Genomic DNA, 26443 nt, shown 5'->3' on the forward strand with positions numbered 1-26443 from the left:
ATGACTCTCCCCCGCCAAGTGCCGATCGCACCCAGCTCCCCCGGGCGCTGGCTCCACCCCCCTGCTGGGTGTCTGGACTCCCTCATCCCGGACCTCCCGACCTCCAAGTGTGAGGGTCCGGACATCAAAGGGCGCCAGACCTATAACTGGGGCAGCTCCAGAGCAGGAAGGCAGTTGTATCCTGGAGTCGAGAGACACCGCGACGAACTCATCCTTGACGGACTACTGGCGCTGCCGTAGTCAAGCCTTGCGAACTATTATCCTGCCTGCTGGCGCTGCCGCAACCTTCTGAATCCTTCAACCTCGCTGGGACCTGCTGGCACTGCCGCGGACCGTTGTAACTACCATCTTCACCGGGACCTGCTGGCACCGCCGTGGACCGTCGTCTTCTTCGATCATCTCGGGACCTGCTGGCTCTGCCGCGGCCCGACCATCTAGAACGCCGAGCTCGAGGATTGTGAGCTATCCATTGTACCATCACATCTACCAGATTGGTAACAAGACTGTCCCGCTACCCCCTTCCCATCCAAGAGACGAAACTCGAGGGGACCCCTGAGTCCAGACGTCCTTGTACCATTCTACCGTACTTAAAGATTGCATATAAAGAACGTTAAAAGTTATCTTGTGTGGTGCCCATCTGTGGAGGGGGGAGTTACTCGTCTGTACGATCGCTGGAGACGGCTCTCCCCGGAGACCTCTCCTCTTGTCCTCGGCCGACCCTCCCGGTCCGTCTAACATTGGTGGCCAGCGGCGCGATCCGAATTAACGCGTAATCGTACAGAGAGTAGCTCACCCCACGATGAAACCACAATGACAACCAAAGAAAGCGGATCCACCGAAAAATTCCAGATGGAGAAATTGGAAGAATACAACCATCGTGAGCTGAAACAATTCTGCATTGAACTAGGCATTGCTACCACCGGTCTGAGTACTAAAGATGATTTTAAACACACCATTGAGTCGTGGGCAGAAACCGGGGCCGTCAGACCCCCGGACCAAAATGTTGCAGCATCAGAGAGGAACACCACAGCTCCAGAGGAGCGAAGAACGGGTCTCTCGCAGGAAGAGATCCAAGAGAGAGAAAAAAACAGACTACATGAGTTAGAAATGGCCCGGCTAAAAATGGAAGGTGAACTCAAATTAGCCGAACAAAAACTGAACCTAGAACATATGCGGCTCCGAGAAGAACGGGAAGAAAAACAGAGACAAAGAGAACTCGAAGAAAAGAGACTAGCGTATGACCACGAGCGCAAACTAGCAGAAATAGACTTACTGGGGGTGCCCGAGCAACCGCGCACCCCAGGAGCGACAGAAAAGAAAGTACACATCCCCAAGGATGTAGTTCAAGAGTATTTCCGAGATGACGACATACAACAGTGGTTCAAGGCCTACGAGATCGCCATGACCTCCCACCGAATAGATCGAAGTGACTGGGGAGCCGGTCTATGGGGGAGGTTCGTCAATGAAGGCCGCGATGCCCTGTTACAGCTCCCAGACCATCTGATGACCTCCTATGACCACATGAAGGCTGCCCTCCTCACCCGATATGGGCTCACACCCGAAATGTACCGCCAGCGGTTCCGAGACTGCACCCGGATCCCGGGTACCACTTGGGTGGAATATGTAAACTATTTCAGCCGAGCCTTCGAGGGTTGGATCAAGGGAAGCCAGGTAACGACCTATGAGCAACTTTTTAATCTCATGGTGTGGGAACACCTCTCTAACAACTGCTTCGTAGAGCTCAGGCAACACCTCCTCGACAGCAAATTGACAGACCCACGGCAGCTCGCAGCCGAGGCTGACCGGTGGGAGATCACCCGAGTAGGCCGGAGCGGGCCGCACGAACAGCACCGGAACAACCAAGGTCAGCACCGTCCCCGAGGAGGAGGAGGAGGCCAGGGACGAGGAAGAGACACCGCCCCGGCCGCCCCCGCTGCCAACACACCGCCCCCGGCCAACCGGGGCAACACCCCGGTGCGCCCGGGGTACCGAGCCAATGTCACGTGTCACCGATGCCAGCGAGTCGGCCACTACGCAAATGACCCGAACTGTCCACAGAACCAGACTCTGAGACCCCGCCAGGTAGCTGCCGCCGCCTTAGGGGGAGAAAAAATCTCCGAAGAACAGGAGGAATGCGAGCAAGAACAACAAGAATGGGAACCGGCCGCCATGGTTCTAGCGTGCCTAGGGGGAAGAGACATGGTTCTGCGGGCTCCCCTACCCGCCAACACCAGAAAATATAGTCAATGGGTGAACATTAATGGGCGCAGGGCCGAAGCCCTACGTGACACCGGGGCCAGTGTGACGGCCGTCCGCTGTCACCTGTGACCCCAGAACAGATCCTACCGAACATTCTCTGCCCCGTCCGTTCAGCCGACAATTCAGAGAGTCTCTGTCGGATGGCCTGCGTCCCCTTCGAATGGGGAGGAGTCTCCGGCATGTTGAAGGTGACGGTCCGAGATGATGCCCCCGTGGACTGTCTCCTGGGGAATGATCTTGAGAGTTCCCAGTGGGCCGCCGTAGAGAGAAGAGAGCACCTGGGGATGTTGGGTCTCCCGGACTGGGCGTGCGTAACCACCCGGGCCATGGCGGCCCGTACCATCCCCCGAGCCGAAGAACCCGAATGGCCAGCACCTCCACCCCCGGTCGCTCCAGTAGAAGACACCGACCAGACCGACCCCCCAGGGCCAACTCCCGAAGGGCTCGCTCAGCCCCAGGACCTTCCCGGCCTGGCTCAGTGGCGGCAGGAAGGGGGGCCCACCCAGGAACAGTTCCGTCAAGAGCAGAAGACCTGTCCCTCCCTCGAGGGACTCCGCCAGCAAGCCCTCGCCCAGAGCGCAGGGGACACCTCCGGGGCCCATTGGATCTATTGGGACAACGACCTGTTGTACAGTGAACAGAGAATCGCGGAGTTAGGGGCCAGTCAAGTGCTAGTGGTGCCCCTCCGTTTTAGAGACTTCTTGTTAAACTTGGGCCACGATGTCCCCCTGGCTGGACACCTGGGTCAAGACAAAACCTACAGTCGCCTGGTGGCCCAAGATGAGAAACGACGTCCTTAACCACTGCCGTTCCTGCCCCACGTGCCAGGCCAGCGGGAAGAGCGGCCGCAAACTTAAAGCACCTTTGCAACCCTTCCCAGTTGTCACCACCCCATTAGAGAGGGTGGGAATAGACATTGTGGGGCCCCTGGACCCCCGTACAGCCCAAGGACATCGGTTCATCCTGGTACTGGTGGACCACGCCACCCGCTACCCCGAGGCTGTGCCCCTGCGAACTGTGACAGCCCTGGTGGTCGGCCGGGCCTTGATGGGGATTTTCTCCCGGGTGGGCTTCCCCCAAGAAGTCGTCAGCGACCGAGGCACAAACTTTATTTCAAAATATATGAAATCCCTCTGGCAACAGTGCGGGGTCACCTACCGATTCACGACCCCCTATCATCCTCAAGGAAACGGACTAGTCGAGCGGTTCAACCGCACGCTCAAAGGGATGATTGGGGGGTTGGAAGAGCCCCTCCGTCGCCAGTGGGACGTGCTCCTGCCGTGCCTCCTCTTCGCATATCGAGAAGTCCCCCAGAAGTCCCTCGGCTTCAGCCCGTTCGAGCTCTTATACGGACACCCCGTGCGGGGGCCCCTCAGCCTAGTCAAAGAAGGTTGGGAGATGCCCCCCCTAAAAACCCCTCCAGATGTCTTCAAATACCTCCTGACCCTACGCAATCAGAGCAGGCGATTCAGAGAAATGGCGAAAGCGAACCTGGAGGCCAGTCAGGAGGACATGAAAAAGTGGTACGATCAAAATGCCTCCTCCCTCGAATTCGAACCTGGCCAACAAGTATGGGTGATGTCCCCCACTGAACCATGTGCCTTACAGGACAAGTGGACGGGGCCCTTCAAAGTGGTCGTCGCAAGAGCCCCGTCACCTATCTCATCGATATGGAATCTGCACGGAACCCCCTCCGGGTCCTCCACGCCAATAGACTCAAACCCCACTTTGTGCGCTCGGAGCTCAGCCTCCTGATGGCTACAGACAGCGGAACAGAAGAAGACTCCGAGCCTCTCCCTGATCTCCTAAAGACCCAGGAGAAAGACGGTTCCGTAGACGGGGTCCGACTCTCAGAAGCCCTCAACCCGGAACAGCGCCAAGGCTGCCGGGACCTCCTGCTGCAGTTTGCGGCCCTGTTTTCCCTCACCCCAGGGGTCACCCCCTGGTGCTTGCACGACGTGGACACTGGGGACAGTCCCCCTATCCGACATCGGGCGTACCGCGTGCCAGATCGGGTACGGGCCTGCATCCAAGAGGAGGTGTCCAAGATGCTCACGCTCTGGGTCATCGAGCCCTCCGACAGCCCCTGGGCCAGCCCAGTGGTACTGGTCCCCAAAGCTGCCGCCCCCGGCACCACTCCTGAGCTCCGGTTCTGCGTCGACTACCGGGGCCTGAACGCTGTCACCAGAACCGACGCTCATCCCATCACCCGAGCGGATGAACTGATCGACCGCATGGGAGCTGCCCGCTACCTCAGCATCTTCGACCTGACAGCGGGCTACTGGCAGATCGGCCTCACACCCCGGGCTCAAGAACGATCCGCCTTCTCCACCCCTGATGGTCACTACCACTTCAAGGTCATGCCATTCGGCATGAAGAATGCCCCAGCTACGTTTCAGCGACTGGTGAACCAGGTCTTGGCGGGACTCGAGGAGTTCAGCGCCGCCTACCTGGACGATATCGCTGTGTACAGCCGCCACTGGTCCGACCACCTCCACCACCTCCGAGAGGTCCTGCAGGCTCTCCAACGGGCTGGCCTCACGATCAAGGCCAGCAAATGCCAAATTGGTCAGGGGTCCGTGACCTATCTCAGGCACCAGGTGGGAAGCGGTCTGGTAGCCCCTCTTCAACTCAAGATCGCTGCCATCCAGTCCTGGCAGCCCCCCATCACGCAGACCGAGGTCCGCGCCTTCTTGGGGCTCACAGGCTACTACCGGCGGTTCGTGAGGGACTATGGCAGCATTGTGGGGCCCCTCACGGAACTCACCTCCAAAACCCACCCAAAGAAGGTCAACTGGACCCCAGACTGTCAAGCGGCCTTCGAGAAGCTGAAGGCCGCCATGTGCACTGCCCCTGTGCTCCAGGCCCCCGACTACAGTCGGGAATTCATCGTCCAAACGGATGCCTCCGACCATGGCATTGGGGCAGTCCTCTCCCAGTTGAACCCCGAAGGACTTGACCAACCAGTGGCCTTCATCAGCAGACGTCTCCTGGCCCGAGAACAACGCTGGAGCACCATCGAGAGGGAGGCCTTCGCAGTGGTGTGGGCCCTCAAAAAGCTCCGACCTTATCTCTTCGGGACCCACTTCCGGGTGCAGACAGATCATCGGCCCCTGCAGTGGCTAATGCAGATGCGGGGGGAAAACCCAAAACTATTGCGTTGGTCCAGCTCCCTGCAGGGGATGGACTTCACTGTGGAACATCGACCTGGCCAAGACCACGCCAACGCAGATGGCCTGTCACGATTTTTCCGCCTCGACGAGGAGAGTCCCCAAGAGGATGGGTGACTCTCCCCGCCTTCTGCTGGGGGGGACGCATGTTGGACAGGCCACGTGAAGGGCTTGCCTCCTCCCCACATGACAGGGCCCGGGCCCCGGTCCTCCAGATGTTACCCACAGAAGCAACCCGCACCCCGTCCCATGCGGGACTCCTGCCCCGGACATCTCTGTATCATGGGGCCGAATCTCTTCCAGCTTCCTCGGCCGGCCCGGCCGCCATCTTGGACACTGCACCACAAGGCCGCGTGGCCTCAGATCGACCCTAACCCTGGGCCTGGCCAGGCCCCGACATCCCGGCACCACCATCCACCCAGGAGGTGAACACCCCACTTGGCAGGTTAATGGGAGAAAGAAGTATCGATGGCTCTCCCCCGCCAGGTGCCGATCGCACCCAGCTCCCCCGGGCGCTGGCTCCACCCCCCTGCTGGGTGTCTGGACTCCCTCATCCCGGACCTCCCGACCTCCAAGTGTGAGGGTCCGGACATCAAAGGGCGCCAGACCTATAACTGGGGCAGCTCCAGAGCAGGAAGGCAGTTGTATCCTGGAGTCGAGAGACACCGCGACAAACTCATCCTTGACGGACTACTGGCGCTGCCGTAGTCCTGCCTTGCGAACTATTATCCTGCCTGCTGGCGCTGCCGCAACCTTCTGAATCCTTCAACCTCGCCGGGACCTGCTGGCACTGCCGCGGACCGTTGTAACTACCATCTTCACCGGGACCTGCTGGCACCGCCGCGGACCGTCGTCTTCTTCGATCATCTCGGGACCTGCTGGCTCTGCCGCGGCCCGACCATCTAGAACGCCGAGCTCGAGGATTGTGAGCTATCCATCGTACCATCACATCTACCAGATTGGTAACAAGACTGTCCCGCTACCCCCTTCCCATCCAAGAGACGAAACTCGAGGGGACCCCTGAGTCCAGACCTCCTTGTACCATTCTACCGTACTTAAAGATTGCATATAAAGAACGTTAAACCTTATCTTGTGTGGTGCCCATCTGTGGGGGGGGGAAGTTACTCGTCTGTACGATCGCTGGAGACGGCTCTCCCCGGAGACCTCTCCTCTTGTCCTCGGCCGACCCTCCCGGTCCGTCTAACAGACCCTTTATACACAAGAGGCATGTGAACACGCATAGAAGCCCCGCACCACACATTAGCGATATCCAGGGCCGGACTGGCCATAGCGTGCACCGGGCAATCCCCTGGTGCGCCGCAGGGGTAAGGGACGGTTTTGGGGCCCTGGGGGCCGTTTTTGTTACAGGGCCATTTTTGCAGCATAGCTGCAAAATCGGCCCTGTACCAAAATCGGCCGAAAACCGGCCCTGGCAAAGAGCTCGGCGGCACCTCCAACCCCACCGAGTAGGGAGTGGGGGCCGGCTGAGCACTTTGCCAGGGCCGGTTGTGGTTCCCAGTCCGGCCTTGGCGGTATCAAACGTCTTCCCACCCTTTCCCAACTAAGATGGACAGCTCACTCAAGGGACCTCGGCGCATTTTGGCGCGGTGGCAAAGTTACAGGCACACAGGGTCACTGAAGGCAAATCTTCCGGCCCTTTACGCAGCTGCAGTGTTGGAAACGCAATATACATTTACCCAACGAGGTAGCACTTACTGATTAGCCAGTAGAAAGTACTCCAGTTGAGTATAGTGAGATTGCAAAAATATCTGCGATTTCACTGTAAAATCCGCAAATTTGCGGATTTTTTTGTAATTTCGCGTGAATTCGCGGACCATAGATCCGCAAAATTCCCCCTTACTTATTTGAGATGCCATTGGCGCTGATTTTACAGCAGGAGACAAAAACCCAGCACTAAAAATCTGTGAGAACTGCGCAAGGTAAACCACTACGCTGCTCACAGAACTTCACGTAGCTTGCCGTAGTTTTTTTTGTCAGTTCGCAGAGTTCCCACATAATTGAACTTCACGAACTCCGCCGAGGCTTACTTGGAACCCGGATGAGCCCGTAAACTAGCACAATGTATCCACTCAATATCTCACTGAAATGACCAAGGGTACTTGGCACAACAAATTCACACTGTCAGGGGCAAACACCCGGCCAGGAGAAACACCCAAAACCTAACATCAGATTGAACGTGGCCATATAAAGTAGAAAGTAATAGTTCCCAATTATTTTTAGGTCCTGGTGTGATTCGATGGTTGTATGTAAGTATAGACATTATGAATGAGTGTGATTAGTGGATGCTAATAATATGCATTTTTTATTTTGAAAAGACAGTTAGTGTCATGGACAATTGCATGGAGGAGTGTATTACAGTTGTATTTTAATACCACAGGATATTGGGCAGCACATATGGTCTGTAGATCAGTTTCACTCACTGAATATGTCTTAAGATTTTTAATCATTCCCCATCGATGACCATTTTGAACTATGTCACAAAATGGTGTAATCTTTTGCATATGTTAAATGTTTTGCAAGGAAACATATTATATGTTGCTATAGCGATCCAGTTGGGAGGAGTCAACTAATGTAGTTGTCCTGAGGAAGGAGGTACATATTATCTAATACCACAAAAACACATCGACAGAACACACAAAGACGACCCACAGTGCATGGACCATTTCAATATGTCAATGAGTATATCACAATAATACTTTGCAAATGTGGATTTAATACAAAAAGTCGAGAACGCCTTTTTGAGATACTTGCTGGCGTTACCTAAAAGCTGTTCCACCTATGCCTGCCACACAGAATTGGGCATTGATTCTATTACAGACATCATAAAATTACAAGCAGTAATGTTGTGGCGTCGAATATGGGTCACTGAGCAATGCCAACTAACTAGGGCGATCATCCAAGATATCTTGACACTTGATCACTGCAAGAAAATTAAATGGTTATCCTATGTTAAAGCGCTACTAACAGATTTAGGTTACAGGAAGTTTTTTGATCACCCGTTATTGATAAATGAAATCTCAAAAAAGGATTTAAAAAGAGAGTGCCTTGTACACCTACGCCAGTTACGATTACTATCTGAGATTCACAAACCATCTGTTCAACATTCTTTATTAGCGCAGACTGTGTTTACCATTGAACCCTATTTGAACTCTAGTTTAACACAATATGAAAAAATGTTGCTTACCCGCTTTAGATTTGATTTGTTCCATTTACTGGTTGCATTTCCAAAGCAAAATGTCTGGTCATCCACACTTCCTATGTGTCCGTGTGACCTAGTGTCCCCACAAACAACGATACATACAATGTTATTTTGTAAATTTTTTACCGAACCACGCAAACGCTGGATACTGCCCATTTTGAAAATCTGGGGACTTCGACAGTGCCGTCCTGCATATTTGGCACTCCAGTATCTTGAAAATGAAAACTATGCTAAAGCGGTTGTATGTTTTCTCAAATTTTGTATCTGTCATCGTACGAACCTTTGAGTACGAATTATATATTAGCTCTGCACAAATGAAAGAATGCCAGAAATAGGGAAACTGTATGTTATGATAAGGTCGAAAATACATGAACTGAGACGTCTTTTTTAATTGCTTTTTTTAACAAATGTATTTTTATACCGGTTTTTAACCTTTGTAAACTTTGTAATTTGCTTATTGAGTACTTTTATGGTGTTTCTTTTTAAACTACCGAATAAAGTTATTATTGAATTGAATTGAAGTAGGAGTGTACCTTCTAATTGAGAAATTGATTGGAATTTTTTTTGAGAAATTCTCCCCCTTTTACCTAATGTTGTGTTGTTATTTGTTTCTTCTTTTTTTTCCGGAGATTTATATAGCATGAACTTGACACAAAGGTATCAGGTAGCTTTACACCAGCACCAGTTGCGTCACATGAGGAGACATGTATTTTTAGTAGGCACAGGACGATTAAGTGATTTTTCCAAGATCACAGCATGTTGTGCATCCTTGCTGAGACTTGAACCCAGCTCCCCAGATTTGAGGTCGAGCGCCATGGCTGTTAGGCCACTTCCTCTCCACTTTGTTATTCGTTTTCTGCTCTACAGTGCTTCCACTGTGCTTGTGAAATCTATTGTTTTTAATATAAACTTAAAAGGGGCTTAAATCCTGCCCCCTCTCTTTCCGGCTTTTCCTTGGTTTCTGTTCTTGCCACTTACCTTTCCACCTTTTCTGTTGATTTTAGCTTATTTTCCTGCAATTACCAATGTTTGTAACTCGTCTGCTTCTCTTGTCAGTATCCCGTAGGCGAAATACTGGTAATAGCCGCCTTGGTAGAACTATTTTTTGGTTGAGCGTAGCGATGGACCTCCATGTATACTTTAGTATACATATATGGGGACACGAGTCGGAGGCGCGCATTTTCCGACTTGGATTTGGCCTCGTGGGCGCGCTTTTGCTGCTGGCTGTTTGCTGTGAATGTGTGCGAGCGCGACTCTGCCATGCGCCTTGGAAACCGAAACCTAAGAGCCGCGGGACGTGAGCTGTCTATGGTAGAAGCTCACGCGCGCGGCTCTTAGGTTTCGTTTTGACTTGTTAATTTAAGGTGTGCGTTATAAGTAGTTAATTGAAGTTGAAAGACTTAAAAACGTATTTTTGCCACGTCTTTGACCCCCACCACCTCTAGCTCACTGATCCCGCCCCCATTGCTCGCAGCATCACAGCTCACTGTTTGCACGCTGATGCAAAGCTAGACACCAACCAGCCCAAAACGCTGGTGCAGACATATCCTAAATTAGCCCTTCACATGCTCACTTTATGTGCTCGCCATTGCAGCATGAATTTTCAACCGACTGAGACCCTTGTGCATAACGCTTGCTCTAGCGACATCTTGTGGCAAATTGGTTTAATGCACTCAAATGATTATTCACTCCAGCCACTTGCCTTCGGGGCGCGAGCTCGTAAGATCTACTTGCTATAAGCCAGGCTGAAGTTAAACAAGCATATTAATTAGGATTTTGGTTGTAAGCACAGGCCTTAGTTTAAAATGTTTTAGAGATTTTGCAGGAAGATATCAACCTCTGGAGCCTCGCAGTAATCACGGCTTATGGTCCTGAAACCAACAACAAATAATATCAATGATGCAAAATATATTAAAGGGGTCACAGAATTGTGAAATAAATACGTTTTTATGAATATTGAACGGCACAACAGCTTCCCCCTCCACCTGAGAGAAAACACTGACCATACCAGCCCAGGAGATTAATGAAAGGTACAAAGTGCACACACACCGCACCCACACACATACTCTGCACCCTCACACACACACACTCTGCACCCTCACACACTCTGCACCCTCACACACAGCTTATCTGTTATTTTCTTCATTTATTAGAAAGTTTACTCCCTTTAAGATCTGAACACAGCTGCCTGGTCCTGTTTATGGCTAATAGATCATGTCTGTAGCCACACTGCACACTCACACACACCGCACCCTCACACACCGCACACTTACACACCGCAACCTTACACACACTGCACCCTCACACACACTGCACCCTCACAGACCATGCACCCTCACACACCGCACCCTCGCACACACTATTCCCTCACGCACAAACTGCACCCTCACACACACACTGCACCTTTACACACCGCAGCCTCACATACCGCACCCTTACACACCGCACCCTCACACACATTGAACACTCACACACTGCACACTCACACACCACACACACACACCGCACCTACACCCACACACACACTGCACACACACACCGCACCCACACACACACCGCACCCACACACGCACCCACACACACCGCACCCACACACACTGCACACACACACACTCTGCGCCCTCACACACTCTGCGCCCTCACACACTCTGCGCCCTCACACACTATGCACCCTCACACACACACCACCCTCACACACAGCTTATTTGTTATTTTCTTCATTCATTGGAAAGTTTGCTCCCTTTAAGATCTGAGCACAGCTGCCTGGTCCTGTTTATGGCTGATAGATCATGTCTATAGCCACACTGCACCCTCACACACACTGCACCCTCACACACACTGCACCCTCACACCACACCCTCACACACACTGCACCCTCACACACACTGCACCCTCACACACTGCACCCTCACACACTGCACCCTCACACACTGCACCCTCACACACCGCACCCTCACACACCGCCCCCCCCACACACACCGCACCCTCACACACACCGCACCCTCACACACACCGCACCCTCACAGACCGTACCCACACACACCGCACCCACACACACACCGCACCCTCACACAACGCACCCATACACACACACTGCACCCTGACACACACTGCACCCTCACACACACTACCCCCTCACATGCCACACCCTCACACCCCGCACACACCGCACCCTCAGACCCCGCACCCTCACACCCCGCACCCTAACACACCGCACCCTCACACACTGCACCCTCACACACCGCACCCTCACACACCGCACCCGAACACACACACTGCACCCGAACACACACACTGCACCCGAACACACACACTGCACCCGCACACACACTGCACCCGCACACACACTGCACCCTGACACACACTGCACCTGCACACACACTGCACCTGCACACACACTGAACCTGCACACACACTGCACCCTGACACACAATGCACCCTGACACACACTGCACCCTCACACGCCGCACCCTCACACGCCGCACCCTCACACGCTGCACCCTCACACGCCGCACCCTCACACGCCGCACCCACACACACACTGCACCCGCACACACACTGCACACGCACACACACTGCACCTGCACACACACTGCACCCGCACACACTCTGCACCCTCACACACTCTGCACCCTCACACACTCTGCACCCTCACACACTCTGCACCCTCACACACTCTGCAACCTCACACACTCTGCACCCTCACACACTCTGCACCCTCACACACTCTGCACCCTCACACACTCTGCACCCTCACACACTCTGCACCCTCACACACTCTGCAATGGAACATACACTCCAAATACCACTCAGTGCCACATAATTATATGCAACATAATTGCACACCTCATACTTACACTCTACTCAATGCAACATAAATTCACTTTATCTGTCTATCTATCTATCGCCCTCCCTCTATCTATCGCCCTCCCTCTATCTATCTATCGCACTTACTCTATCTATCGCACTCACTCAATCTAGCTAGCGCATCACTACAGCATCACTCAGGGCCACCACAGCATCACTCAGGGCCACCACAACATCACTATGCGCTACCACAGCATCACTGAATGCCACAGCATCACTCGTCACCACCACAACATCACTGAGCGCCACCACAGCATCAATATGTGCAACCATTCAACAACAACTGGTTCAAATATGTTCTCTCAATGTTTCAAGCTTTATTACAAATGTCACAAAAAGATGTTAATATTTCACTTCTGTTCTTGGATTTCCGTCACAATAAAATACAATGAACATAATCGTTAAATATTTACAAAAGCTATTGCCATTATAAATTACAATAACTTTTATTTAAGTATTAATTCTTTAAAAAATTAAAAGCCATTTTTATTTGTAATATCAATACATGTAGGTCACGTAAATACAACACATATTGCATTACAAATGCTATAGGTGTCACATTTGCGAAAGTTAAAACTATTGCCATTGTAAATGACAAAGCTATTAATTTCGCTATTTTCAAAACCAACACATAAATAAAAAATTTGTCATTTACAGTACCAATAGCTCAAACTTTCCTAATGCGAGACCTATTGCATTGCAAATGCTTGTTCATAAAATGTTGCCTCTTTCAGTTTTTTTGTCTTGCAGCAGATTTACATAACACAATTTATCACCCGGAGAGATGAAGTGACCTCACAGAATCACAGAACGCCGCGCCACAGAGACTTGAACCAGGATCTACAGCTCCTGATTCAGCCGCTCTGGTCGCTATGCCACATCCTCACCACTCCCATGAGACTTGTCAGGGAGCTCTTTTCTTGGCCCCGAACAGTGATTGATAAAAACAGCTTATTATTCTTCACGTAGGCGAAACTGATGCATTACCATTCCTTGTTTTTGTTACATTGATTGGGCTATGCAATCATTCGGATTGATGTATTTGTAATACATTTATAATTAAATGATCTATGTGTGTTTTAAAATTCCTGTGGTACTACATTTATTTGATTGTGGTGACTGAATGTGAGTGTATTTGTTGTTTAAATAATTTAGCAAGGGGAATCCTTTAGATTGACTGGTTGCTTAAACACTGTCCCTTGTTTTGAGGGGTGTCTCTCTTTTTTCAAGCAGAAGAAAAGAGACCCTTTAATCAGACACTCTAGAACCCCATACACGGAAGGCTCTGCCCAGGTGAGTCCTCTCTCTCTTTCTTATATAGACCACTCACTGTCACACATTAAATCCGTTTTAATTTATATTCTCTCGGGAGAGATGCATTTCTTTCCTCTTTAAACCGATGTCTTTTCCGGGAAAATCACGAGCACCTTCTCCCTCTCTGCCCCGTCTCTGCCCTCTGGAAAGTTGTCCCTGCCTGTCCTGGACACTGTTCTGTTTGTGAGGTGTGACCACTGCTGCTGTGAAACTCCCCTTCATGCGTCGCACCCAGCAGGGAGGGAGGGGAGGGGGGGGGCAGGAAACAAGGCGCTGCACTTTGGGGAAATCCCATTGCCCCTTGAGTGACAGCGACTAGACACGCCCCCCGGGGACACTGCAGATAAAGAGCTGCTGGGCCGGGTGTGGAGTGAGACACCAGCGGTGACTGACCCGGGCACACTCCAGCTACCCCAGCAGACGGGCTCCAGATTCACCCACGCTCCGGACTCACTCCGGATTCACTCCCGGTTCAACCCCATACTACGGACTCACTCGGATTCGGCCCATACTTCAGACTCAATCCAGATTGACTCCGGCCGCAGGATGCCGGATCCAGGGAAAGCACCAGAGCCCCTTCACTATTCCATTGGGATCTTGTCCATCTCTGCAGGTAGGACCCATACTGCCATTTACGTCAGGTTTGATGCGTTATATAGCGCTAAAATCCGATTGAGGCAGGCAAGCGCTTGGTGAATGGAGAGCCCTGGGCTCTGTTTAGATGAGGTGTAGGGGAATCGAATCATATAAGTGTTGAGTTGTTTTCTGAGGCCTAAGAGAATGGTTTAGGATGGGTTAGGGCCAGGAGCCGGTAGAGCTGGCGAGAGTCAGTGACATGCTATCTTCACATCTCAGTGCGACTGACTGTTTCAGCTCCACCGGCCGTCGGAGCAGAAGCCTCTCAGGAAGTCTTGGGTCCCTTATAGCTCAGTTCATGTCTGAATACAGCCATGTAGGCGCTTTCTCCCAGTACCTCATCTGTGACCAATCATTATTGAATATTGGAATAATAAAGTGAACAGGTGTTTTCTGGGTTAAGGCGCGTGCTGCGGAGATCTGAAAGGAACAGGAGTGTGTTTGTGTCACGGATGTCTTTGCTGTGTATCCGGGCTCCTCCCAAGATGGGAGAGAGGCTGGTTTGAGTGTAAGTTATCATTTCATGCCTGTCTCTGTTCTGTTTCAAGACTCCCTCCTAAAGGGGGACCCTGGCAGGCGTGTGTTTTGTTTATCTTTGCATCATGGCTGTCTTTGCTGTTCTTCCAGGCTCCCTCCTGCTGGCAGTGACGTCATACAGCTCCTCCAGAGCCACGCCCCTCATCCCCAGTACACCCCTGGGGGTCCTGCTGGTCATATTGGCAGCTCTGCTGGGATATACAGGTGAGATCACATTCGTGGGTTTCAGGGGGAGTAGGGAGGGGGGCACACGGCTGAGACTTAGAGCGACACAGTGCCTAAATATATCATGATTGCTTTAATGCGCCTTTTTGACAACTTAATATGGAAATTTAGTGCTTGAAACCAGCCTCGGACTGGTAACACGGGCATTCGGGCCATGCCCGAGGGGCCGGTGTCTGGGTTACTGCTGTGGGCTGCTTTTGAGCACTCTGGGGCCGATTTGGGCGGTGTCTCTATTTTCACAATACAGCCAGCGGCCCATTTGGTGGCTGAGTGGCCTTTCTACAGGCAGATGGGCGCTCATTACCACCCTCCCTCGCCACCAACACCGCCGATCCCCTACCCCCGGTTTAGCAACAGGCAGAGGTATCACTCCCTTTGTCTCGCTGGCCGGCCCCTTAATGTCTGCACATACTGAGCGGAGCAGGGGGCCTCAGTAGAAGTGGCCTCACTTGTTTTCAGGTGTGTTTCCGTAGTGTAAACTAATACGTGCATTTATTGAAGCCCCTTCCTTTTTAATGCAATTACGAAGAAAGGAATTATGCAAATGAGGGCCGATTTTTTGTGTGTGCCCGGGCCGATCTTCAGTCCCAATCCGACCCTGCTTGAAACTAATGCTAGGCGGAGATGCCCAGAGAGGAAGCCTTCCCTCGCCCACCCTGTGGGAGGGCCTCGGGGTTATGAGTGAGAAGAGACCCCTTCTTTCGTATAATGATAGGAAAGTAAACCTGTAGAAAAGCCTGGTGCCGGTTCTGTGGGTCAATGGTGGGTAAATAAAGTGCAGTCCAGGAATGAATAAAGCCTGACCCCGGCTCTGGCTGAGATATTGCTGAATTAGTAAAAACTATCAGCCAGGGAAGACAGGAAGTTAAATTCATGCTGATCTGACGCATTTTCTTTTTCCATTTCTCGATCTTGTTTCCCCCTCTTCTTCCTCCCTCGAATCATCATTTTACTCTTTGTTTTTCTTACTTCCACTACTTTTATCATTCCTTTCTTTCAATGATTTTCTTTTCCCTGTTTAGTCCCTTCTCCCTTCTGTCTCTCTTCCTGTCTCTATCTACTATCTTTATCTCATTCCTCACACTACCCGCTTCCTTACATTTATTTTTCATTTACTCAGTCTCTCTGCTTGTCATTCTCTCTCTCCTTTCTGCCGTGGCTCTTTTTATTCCTTTGCCTCACTTTTCATTGTATAGTTTTCTTTATTTTTACTTTACTTTTCCCTTCTCTCTTTCTCTCCTCTCTTTGTTACTCCTCTTTCTCTTCGTCACTCCTCATTTCTCTTTTCCCATCCTCTCCCTTTTGTTTGTCTAATTTTCTTTCTTCCTATATTTACCTCTCTCTTTTCCTACCTCCTCTTTCTTATTTTCGCCTCTCAACCCTCTTATTAGCACTTTGTCTCTTGTTTCACTGTCTAGTTCCCTTTTTTACTTACATTTATGCCTCCCATCTCTCTTTCTCGGTCTCCTCTCACCCAATCTCTTTCATTCCTCTAATTTTCCCTCCATTCAGCTTTCTTTCTCTTTAATTCCATCTTTCCTATACTAACTTCTTCCTTTCAAATCTTTCACTCTCTTTCCAATCTCTACCTTGTCACATACTTGTGTCTCTAATTTTCTTCCTTCCGATATTTACTTCTCCCTTCTTCTCTCCCGCAGGAGTCCGCAGGAGCCGTGGTCCTGTCCCCTTGTTTGCCTCCTTCTGCCTGACGGTCTCAGCGCTATGGTGCTCTAAGGGAGTGATCCATATCATGGACGGGCAGGGGGTCCTCGGCGGGTCCCTTGATCTTCGTAATGCCATGGTCCCTGGTCTTGCAGCCTTCACCCTGGGACTGCTCATCATCAGTCTGGTGGCCATTCTTCAGAAGGAGGCTGCCCTCGCCATGATGGCGTTGGCCATCTCGCTCTCCGCTGCCCATGAAACCGCCACATACTATGACAGTAGCTTTGGTGCCTCGGCGGTGGCTTCTAACCACCTCATTGTCTGTCTCGTTGGGGCGTACTTTGGTGGAGGGAGGCTCCTCTATATACTAACTGGGAAGTTGGTCACCCTCCCTGGCACAGATCTGGCTACGGCTAAAACCATCCCCCAAGGGTCACCCATGACCGCCAGCAGCAACGACCTGGTCATCATTGGGCTGATCTTGAATATGGTGTCCGCCAGCGTCTTTGGATGCAGGGTCCTGGGAGTGACCACCAGTCTCTTTGTGGGGCAGGTGCCTTGGCTTTGGATGGCGGGGGTCTTCCAGATTGGGGTCTGCATCCTGTCCTATCGATGCTTGGATACCCTGGCGGCCACCTTCTTTGGCTTCACCTCTATCCTGCGGTTCGCTGAAGGGTATTCCTTGCTCTACCAGTTCTGGCAGGCCACTGAACCCATTTTCCCTGTCCCACTACTGGTGGTCTTTCTGCTCCTGTTCATGGTCTTGGCTGTATTCATGGCTGGTAGGAGCCTAGTGGATGGGCTGTATCCGTTGTTTTATGTGACCTATTGCATCGCTTTAGCGTCACGTCCCATTGGTTTCTTCCATGGTGGATCACAAGGAGTGAATGTGGCTATCTACGTGGCTTCAGCACTTATGACACTCATTAAACTTTACAACATGAAAGCGGCCACCAAGATTCCAACAGGGGAGGGGATTGTTAATAGCCTGTTCACACCTATTAGCATTTTCAAGTTACGTCAAGAAAAAGACCTGCATGTTCCTTACCTCGGCTATTCTAAGTATGCGGATGGAGAGGTGCTTGGCCACGCAGGCAGCATTTTGGCCGCCTTTGCAATCACTATGTCTGTGGACCCAACAGACGCACGTGCCACTGTCGTCCTACCGTGGGTGGTGGTAGCTGGAGGGCTTCTGAAGTTTGTTTGTGGCTCTGTAGCCTTCTCGCGTGGTAAGACCCTTGAGAGCAGCACCTTTATTCTTTATGGAGTTATGTGGATCATCTGGGGTCTCACCAGGTACGGTGGCCTCTACGGCCCCACGAGGGGCTTCCACGTGGCTGTGGGCATCATCTGCTTCATGCTCTTGAATGGGTTCATTATTTTCTGCACGCTGTTCCTAAGCAAAGCCTGGTTCCTGTATTGCCTCACCTTTGAACTCATCCTCATCAGTTTTCTATTGGATGCCGTCGCAGCCCTCCCAGTTGGGTATGACATTGCCGTCACCATCATCTTTGGCCTGGTCAGCTTCTACTGCTTCCTGGCTGGGCTGGTCAGTAACACCTTTGAAGAACCCCAGCTGCCCATGGGCCGCCCACTTCTGCAGCTCCAGGGGCTTGGGGGTGGAGCCTCCAAGTGCCCCCACCTTCCTGCCCGGAGGGCCACATCCGTCAAGCAGATCGCAGGTAAGGAGATTCTGAGGGAAAATCCTTTTTTTAAAAAATAAATAAATACATGCAAAAAAATAAATGTTTTCTGTCCGCATTTATCTGCAAAAATCAGTAATAACGGAAAACAGGGAGCCTTACCTATAATCATGGGGTTCTTGCTCTTCTGTTGCAGGAATCATGAAGGATGGAGGAATCTGTGGTGTCCCCACAGACACGGTGTATGCGGTGGTGGGAGCCTGTAACCGGCCTGCGGCCGTGGAGAAGGTGTACAGGTGAGTGTTATCTTCACAGCCCTTAGTTTCAATCAATAGTGAATATTTTAGATTGATGAATTCTTATAACAATGAGAACCACAGAATGAAATAGCCAAACACCAATTACATTGAGGAAACCCAAGAAAGAAACAACAATATACCAAGAGCAGAGAACCCCTGGAAAAGAAGCAACAACAAACAAGTAACCTTAGACACCTCTGTAAAGAAGAAACTAAACGTCCTTATAAAACTGAGAACAGACCAGCAGTACTATCCCTCTTTCTGCACCTTTTGGGGCATGTGGAAAACACCTAAAAACCAGGATTCATTTTGTGACAAGTGAAAAGGACCAGTGTCTTGCTCTATATGACTGTATAAATCGTTCAGTCTTAAGATGGAGAGTAGATCTCATCCTAAATGTTCCTTTTTCCATCATCATGTCCCTGCTGGTGGTCTGAGATTGGCCAGAATCTCAACTCTGGATCCTCCAATCCCAGTGAGACGGATCTCGTCCCTTCACTCAGTTGACCTCTGTCTTGTTTCCTTTCAGGACAAAGCTGAAGCCCAAGGACGCCCCCATGTCCATCTGGATCTCGACCTTGAAGCAGCTGGAGCCGGCTAGACACCTGTTCAGCCCTCTGCTCTGGGACTTCATGCAGGCGGCCTGGCCTTCGCAGATGAGCCTGGTCATACCAAGAGGTGAGCAGGGGGTCTCTATCTGAGAGCACATGAAGACCAGCAGATCCCAGTTCATGACCACAAACAAGGGGGAAAGATGAGAAAAGTAACACCCATCATCTGGATACAAACCTACCACACACATTAATTGTGACTGCAGACTAGGACCCAGTCCCACCCACCCAGCTTCAATGCTTCATGTGTACACACAGACCATACATGCTCTTCAGCTTCCATGTAGGATTGTTTCCATGTTCCCTCATGTACTGTTTCTTTACCGCTCCTGTTGCAAACATTCACCACAAATTCCGAGTGTGATCTGACCCGTTACATTAGAGTTGCCTGTCCTGCCAACACCTGTGCTTTATCCTTCACATGTCTATAGGGAGGAGGCCCCTACATTGCCTGATCCATGTATATAGGACAAGCACCAACATACTGCCTGCTCTGTGAATCTAAGGAGGATCTTTAGTGATTATTTGGATCTTGGGCGCTCCTGTAAATATTCTGGTCCATAACTGCAGAGGAAGAGCACTGCCCGCTCACTGACCTGTATCCTTCTCTACAGGGTCTGACCCTCTCCATTATCTGCCCTCACCCATAGGATGAACCCTGTCCGCTCACTGACCTGTATCCTTCTCTACAGGGTCTGAGCCTCTCCATTATCTGACCCCACCCATAGGATGAGCACTGCCCGCTCGCTGACCTGTATCCTTCTCTACAGGGTCTGAGCCTCTCCATTATCTGACCCCACCCATAGGATGAGCACTGCCCGCTCGCTGACCTGTATCCTTCTCTACAGGGTCTGACCCTCTCCATTATCTGCCCCACTCATAGGATGAGCACTGCTCGCTCACTGACCTGTATCCTTCTCTACAGGGTCTGAGCCTCTCCATTATCTGCCCCCACCCATAGGATGAACACTGTCCGTTCACTGACCTGTATCCTTCTCTACAGGGTCTGACCCTCCTCATTATCTGACCCCACCTATAGGATGAGCACTGTCCTCTCACTGACCTGTATCCTTCTCTACAGGGTCTGACCCTCTCCATTATCTGACCCCACCTATAGGATGAGCACTGTCCTCTCACTGACCTGTATCCTTCTCTACAGGGTCTGAGCCTCTCCATTATCTGCCCCCACTCATAGGATGAGCACTGTCCGTTCACGACCTGTATCTTTCTCTACAGGGTCTGAGCCTCTCCATTGTCTGACCCCACCCATAGGAAGAGCACCGCCCACTCACTGACCTGTATCTTTCTCTACAGGGTCTGAGCCTCTCTCCATTATCTGACCCTACTCATAGGATGAACAGTGTCCACTAGCTGACCTGTATCTTTCTCTACAGGGTCTGAGCCTCTCTCCATTATCTGACCCTACTCATAGGATGAACAGTGTCCACTAGCTGACCTGTATCTTTCTCTACAGGGTCTGAGCCTCTCCATTATCTGCCCCCACTCATAGGATGAGCACTGCCCGCTCACTGACCTGTATCTTTCTCTACAGGGTCTGAGCCTCTCCATTATCTGACCCTACTCATAGGATGAGCACTATCCGTTCACGACCTGTATCTTTCTCTACAGGGTCTGAGCCTCTCCATTGTCTGACCCCACCCATAGGAAGAGCACCGCCCACTCACTGACCTGTATCTTTCTCTACAGGGAGTGAACCTCTCCATTATCTGACCCCATTCATAGGATGAACACTGTCCTCTCACTGACCTGTATCTTTCTCTACAGGGAGTGAACCTTTCCATCACCAGACCCCGCCTGTGTGGATGTGCACACTTTGCTGTTTGTATCTTGTATAGATGGAAGTTTCTCTTCATCATCTGACCCACACCTATAAGGTGACATCTTTACATGGCCTGACATATCCCAATAGGGATCCTCTCCATTATCAGAGCCCCGTCTACAGGGTGAATATTGTCCTTTGCATGCTTTTTGCCTATAAGGAGATGTTAGTTCATCATCTGACCCTTCCTACCTATAGTGCGAGCTCCTGTGTAGTTTGAAAGCTGGTAATATAGAGGCTTTGAGTCATGGCCTCGTTGAATATTGGCTTCCAGGGATGAGCTGAACAGCAGCAGGGCACGTTGTGAGTTTAGTGCACACCATAGGATCCTCCTGTGGCTTGGGAAGTGAGGGCGCTCTTGTGAGCGCGCAGGAGAGGGCCACGTTCGACTGATGCATAGTCACTCACAGTGACTGCATGGTATTGGGGTATTTCCAAGGGTACCCCCTCACTTTACCAGTGTTTTTTGTGTATTTCTCCATCATGCAGGACTCACATCAGTGGTTAGTTTTTAAGTGGAGGGGCCCATAGCTTTCCTGAATGGTGGGGTTTAGCAAATACCAAGGCTGTCTGACCTTGTTCCTCCTCATGCCTCTTCCTCCCACAGCCCTGCACTTCTTGTCTCTTTATCTCATTTTGAACTTTCTTCATCCTTGCTTTCATTGTCGCTGTTTTCCTTTCTTTCACTTCTTCCTTATTTCTCTCTTTTTTGCCTTTGTCCACTTGCTCTGAGGTCCAGGTGTGATGATGAAATAAAAAAACTGTGGTCCCCAAACATGAGTGCTGGTGACTTTCAATGGCAGACACCTGCCCAAAATAAGCCCTGCTCACACCTTTCTGTCTTCTTGAACCCACAGGCGAGTGGCTGCAGTGCTTCGGACTGGAGGACTCCGCTAAGTACATTGGCACCGCAGAGAGCATCGCCATCAGGATCCCGGATTGTTCTGTGACCACATCTCTGATTGACCTGGTGAGTTGTCTGGTGGTAGCAGGATGCCAGCACTGCCCGGGCATGGCTGGCACTGTTCTGCCACCAGTGATGAGCATGGCTGTCAGTCTGCTGCACCCTTTGCGGGGGCATGAGTGGCACTGAACTGCCAGTCCAGCTCGAGCATGGGAGGGTTTCACCAGCACACATGGAAGATATGTAAACACATCTCTCTATATCTGGGGAGGGTGAAGGGGGACACTGCTTTGTGCCCAATGAAAGTGAGTTGAATCTCCTACTCTGTTTCTTTGTGTCTCACCAGGTTGGGCCCATTGTGGTCTCATCAGCCAATCCGAGCGGAGAAGCTGATACCACTCACCACAACCAAGTGTACGCCAAGATGGGAGACAAGGTAAGTACCATTACAAGCACAAGAGGTGTATCTGAGGACACTGTTCAGAGCCCAGAGTCCTGATAGACCAAGGAGTCTTCTGCATGGCCTGCATTGAACAGACAACATTTACCAGGGATAGCCCATGTGCACTGTCAATTATCCTGATGAAAGTAGGTTTTTCTAGATAGATCTGATTTAGTTACTAATATTTGGTAGGTTTTTTTTGCCAAATATACACTGGATAAAGTCTGGATAAAGTTTAAAATTGCTCCATGGGACTAGGTGACCGTTGAGAACTTAGTTTACTGACTGCAAAGCATTTCAAAAAGATGTGATGGTCCCTCTCCTATATCTAGGGAAGATCCCAGAGTAGGATGTTGAAGATGTGCACAACATGTGTGGGGGATTCCAGAGTAGGATGTTGAAGGTGTGCGCAGCATGTGTGGGGGATCCCAGAGTAGGATGTTAAAGGTGTGCGCCGCATGTGTGGGGGATCCCAGAGTAGGATGTTGAAGGTGTGCGCAGCATGTGTGGGGGATCCCAGAGTAGGATGTTGAAGGTGTGCGCTGCATGTGTGGAGGATCCCAGAGTAGGATGTTGAAGGTGTTTGCAGCATGTGTGGGGGATCCCTGGGTAGGATGTTGAAGGTGTGTGCATCATGTGCGGGGGATCCCAGAGTAGTATGTTGAGGGTGTGCGCAGCATGTGTGGGGAATCCCAGAGTAGGATGTTGAACGTATGAACAGCATATTTGGGGGATCCCAGGGTAGGATGTTGAAGGTGTGTGCAGCATTTGTGGGGGATCCCAGAGTAGGATGTTGAAGGTGTGCGCAGCATGTGTGGGGGATCCCAGAGTGGGATGTTGAAGGTGTGCACAGCATGTGTGGGGGATCCCAGAGTAGGATGTTGAAGGTGTGCGCAGCATGTGTGGGGAATCCCAGAGTAGGATGTTGAAGGTGTGTTCAGCATGTGTGGGGAATCCCAGAGTAGGATGTTGAAAGGTGCGCATGTGTGGGGGATCCCAGAGTAGGATGTTGAAGGTGTGCGCAGCATGTGTGGGGAATCCCAGCGTAGGATGTTGAAGGTGTGTGCAGCATGTGTGGGGAATCCCAGAGTAGGATGTTGAAGGGTGCGCATGTGTGGGGGATACCCACAACAGGGTGAGTAGGATGCTCACAGTATCTGAGGGTGGTCCTCTGATTAGGATGATGAAGATGACTGGGATGCGTGGAGGGGAGCCCTAGTGGAGAAGGGTTAAGTGGTGCACTTTGCCCGTAGGTGATCCCCACAACAGGATGATGAATAACCATGCTGTATCCTGAGGGCTCCAGGATTGGCCAATGCTTATTTAAAGTACTGGAGCATCAGTTCTGACCCTGGAGCAGGATGGTGAAGATGCAGGCTGTATCCAGAGAGGATCAGAGTGGATTGTTGTCCATGCAAAGCCTCGGGCAGTTGTGACCAATATTTGTAGGAACGAAAGATGGTGGATATAAGTGAAGGTGTTGTGTGATGTCACTCATACTGCAGTGAAAGTGAGGCCTCTGCAGTGGAGGAATCCTGGTCGATAGGGGAGATGGTGACCTCACATTTAATAATGTTTGTGTTATTCTTAAACACTCCAGAGAGTAATGACTGGATGATGATACAACAGGATTATTCAGTAGAGTAGAGAGCTCCCTGTTGAGGTGCCCACATGGTCTTTGGTGAGAAGGAGGTCCAACCAGACCCTGAAATGAAGATAAGGATGCCATTGTTGTGGAAGAGGTGTGGCGCAGCGGTCAGGGCGACTGGCGCCAGACACTGGGGATCACGGTTCGATCCCCGGCACCGGCGGCAGGGGTCTGCCCTGCACTATGTGACTCTGGGCAATAGCTTGCTTAATCTTCCTGACGGCCTCCAGCACTGGGAATCCTACGGGTAGCTGTGCTCTTTACAAATAGAGGATTATAATTATTTTAGTATCCGTGGAAGCCCCGCAGCTGCCTGTGTGATGGGAGTCTGTGGGCGGTGATCTCACGTGTGGCTTTGCTCCTCAGGTGGACGGAGTCCTCTGCAATGGGCCTTCTCCAGAGAACATCGCCTCCACCATCGTCAACTGCACCAAGATCGACAGTGGGACCATCGGGTTCTTCCGGATAGGAACGGTGCCCAAATCCCACGTAAGTAGAGTGTGTGTGTTTGTGTGTGCTGTGCATCTGTGAGCCTCTGTGTCTGGTTGTGTGTTTGTTTGTCCCTTTGTGAGCATGTGTGTGTGTAGTGTCATCCAGTGGCAAATACAAGGAAGGCAACTGATCACGTGCTCTTGGACATTGGGAATAGAGAGTGGAAAGGAGAGCATTAGATTTCAGAGAAAGAGAGAGAGAGAGCGAGAGAGAAACAGACAGACAGAGTGAGCGAGAGAGAGAGAGAGCAGAGAGAGAGAGAGAGACAGAGACAGAGAGAGAGACACAGAGACACAGAGAGAGAGAGACAGAGAGAGACAAAGAGACATAGAGAGAAAGAGAGAGAGAGAGTGTGTGTGGAGCCTAGGATGTTGGATGTCCAGGGCAGAGGTTTGCATGTGGAGTTACAGGAGTGCCACCACAAGAAGGATGTTTGAATATCTAGGGAGGAAGCAAACCTGAAGATTGGACTCTCAGGGGCCATATTTAAGGACATTTCTCACTTCAGTTTGATGCCACACACAATGCTGCTGATAGAGTAAAATGTGGAAGCCCCAGAGAAGAAATTGTGGGGCATAAACATGTCAGGAGAGGAGTCATGTCATGCCAAGAGTATGTGTTTGAAGTAGGGTCTAGTTGAGCATATCCAAGAAGGTATAAATTCAGAGAGGGGACTAGTGCATAGATGGCCGAGGTGAGCTCGTGAGAAAGTGTTAGTCATAGCATTTAAAAAGTCGTTAAAATGTCACTCATAATTACTCTGACATTATGAAAATGTCACACATAGCAATCTGAAACCTTGGCAGATATGCATTAGTTTCTTAGAAGAACAGACATTGAATGACTGCAGCCCTCACGCCCAGTCACAGCTCTGATTACAGCCTGAACGCACTGTCGGAAGAGTGGAAGATTCCATTCTAGCTCTCTTCGAGGGGGAGACCTGCAGTCAGTCATACTTTGTCCAGACCCCCTGGTGGTGAAGTCATGGCATTGCTTCTTCAGTAACGGCGCCGGTGTCTTTCATTACAGGTGATCCAGCTGTTCAAGCAGGTCCAGATGAAGCACAGCTCCGATCTTGTCTCCAGCGCCTTCGCCGAGGCCCCCATGGAGCCGCCATACTCGTCCAGTTCCATCACAGAGCACACGCTGCCCAAGAGCTCCGAGAACCCCTCCCAGCAGTCCTACGTCAATGGAGGATTCAGCATGGAGGATGAGAAGTTGTGATGGACTTGTGTGGGGAGAGCGCCACCTAGTGGCACAGCAAGGGTGCCTGTGACTCTAGTGGAAGCAAGGAGAAAGGAACCACAACCCATTGACAGGGTTGTACAACACAGAACACAGTCATCCTGGGATGCAGTGGAACCTGAAAAGGCTGGTGCCTTTCGTAAAAATGCAACAAACCTTTACCATCTTGGACGATAATTCCAAAGTCATAGATCACTGCAAAGTCCACGATGGCCGAGACCTCGCCTGGCTCGAGAGAGTTACCCCATCTCTTGAGTTTGATATTGCACACCTGTACTAAAACTCTTTATTTAATATATTCTTCATCGCATTCTTGAAGTTTCAATGTGTACATCATTCTATTAGTAAGGTTTTGAAAATATCTGTATTTATCATTGTATTTATTTATTTATTGTATTTTGTATATGAATAAACTCAAGTTTGAACCTA

General features: G+C 50.8%; 1 protein-coding gene across 1 annotated transcript; it reads left to right on the forward strand.

The window, feature by feature from the left end:
* Positions 1-14376: 14376 nt before the first annotated feature.
* LOC147689194 (uncharacterized) lies at positions 14377-25993 on the forward strand. The gene is made up of 9 exons (XM_086939886.1): positions 14377-14443; positions 15094-15207; positions 16887-18572; positions 18730-18829; positions 19362-19510; positions 22141-22253; positions 22534-22623; positions 24644-24766; positions 25799-25993. Exons 1-9 carry the CDS (start codon positions 14377-14379, stop codon positions 25991-25993), a joined length of 2637 nt encoding a protein of 878 aa, XP_086796012.1.
* The last annotated feature ends 450 nt before the right edge of the window (positions 25994-26443 follow it).

Source organism: Lissotriton vulgaris, chromosome 10 (genome assembly GCF_964263255.1).
Source record: "Lissotriton vulgaris chromosome 10, aLisVul1.2, whole genome shotgun sequence".
Classification (NCBI taxonomy): Eukaryota; Metazoa; Chordata; class Amphibia; order Caudata; family Salamandridae; genus Lissotriton; species Lissotriton vulgaris.

Bases quoted from the DNA above. Each gene is read 5' to 3' on its own strand.
- LOC147689194 (XM_086939886.1), top strand. From the start codon at position 14,377: ATGCCGGATCCAGGGAAAGCACCAGAGCCCCTTCACTATTCCATTGGG. The intron at 19,511-22,140 runs GTGAGCAGGGGG...TTGAACCCACAG, and splicing joins GAGCCTGGTCATACCAAGAG to GCGAGTGGCTGCAGTGCTTC. The intron at 22,254-22,533 runs GTGAGTTGTCTG...GTGTCTCACCAG, and splicing joins CCACATCTCTGATTGACCTG to GTTGGGCCCATTGTGGTCTC.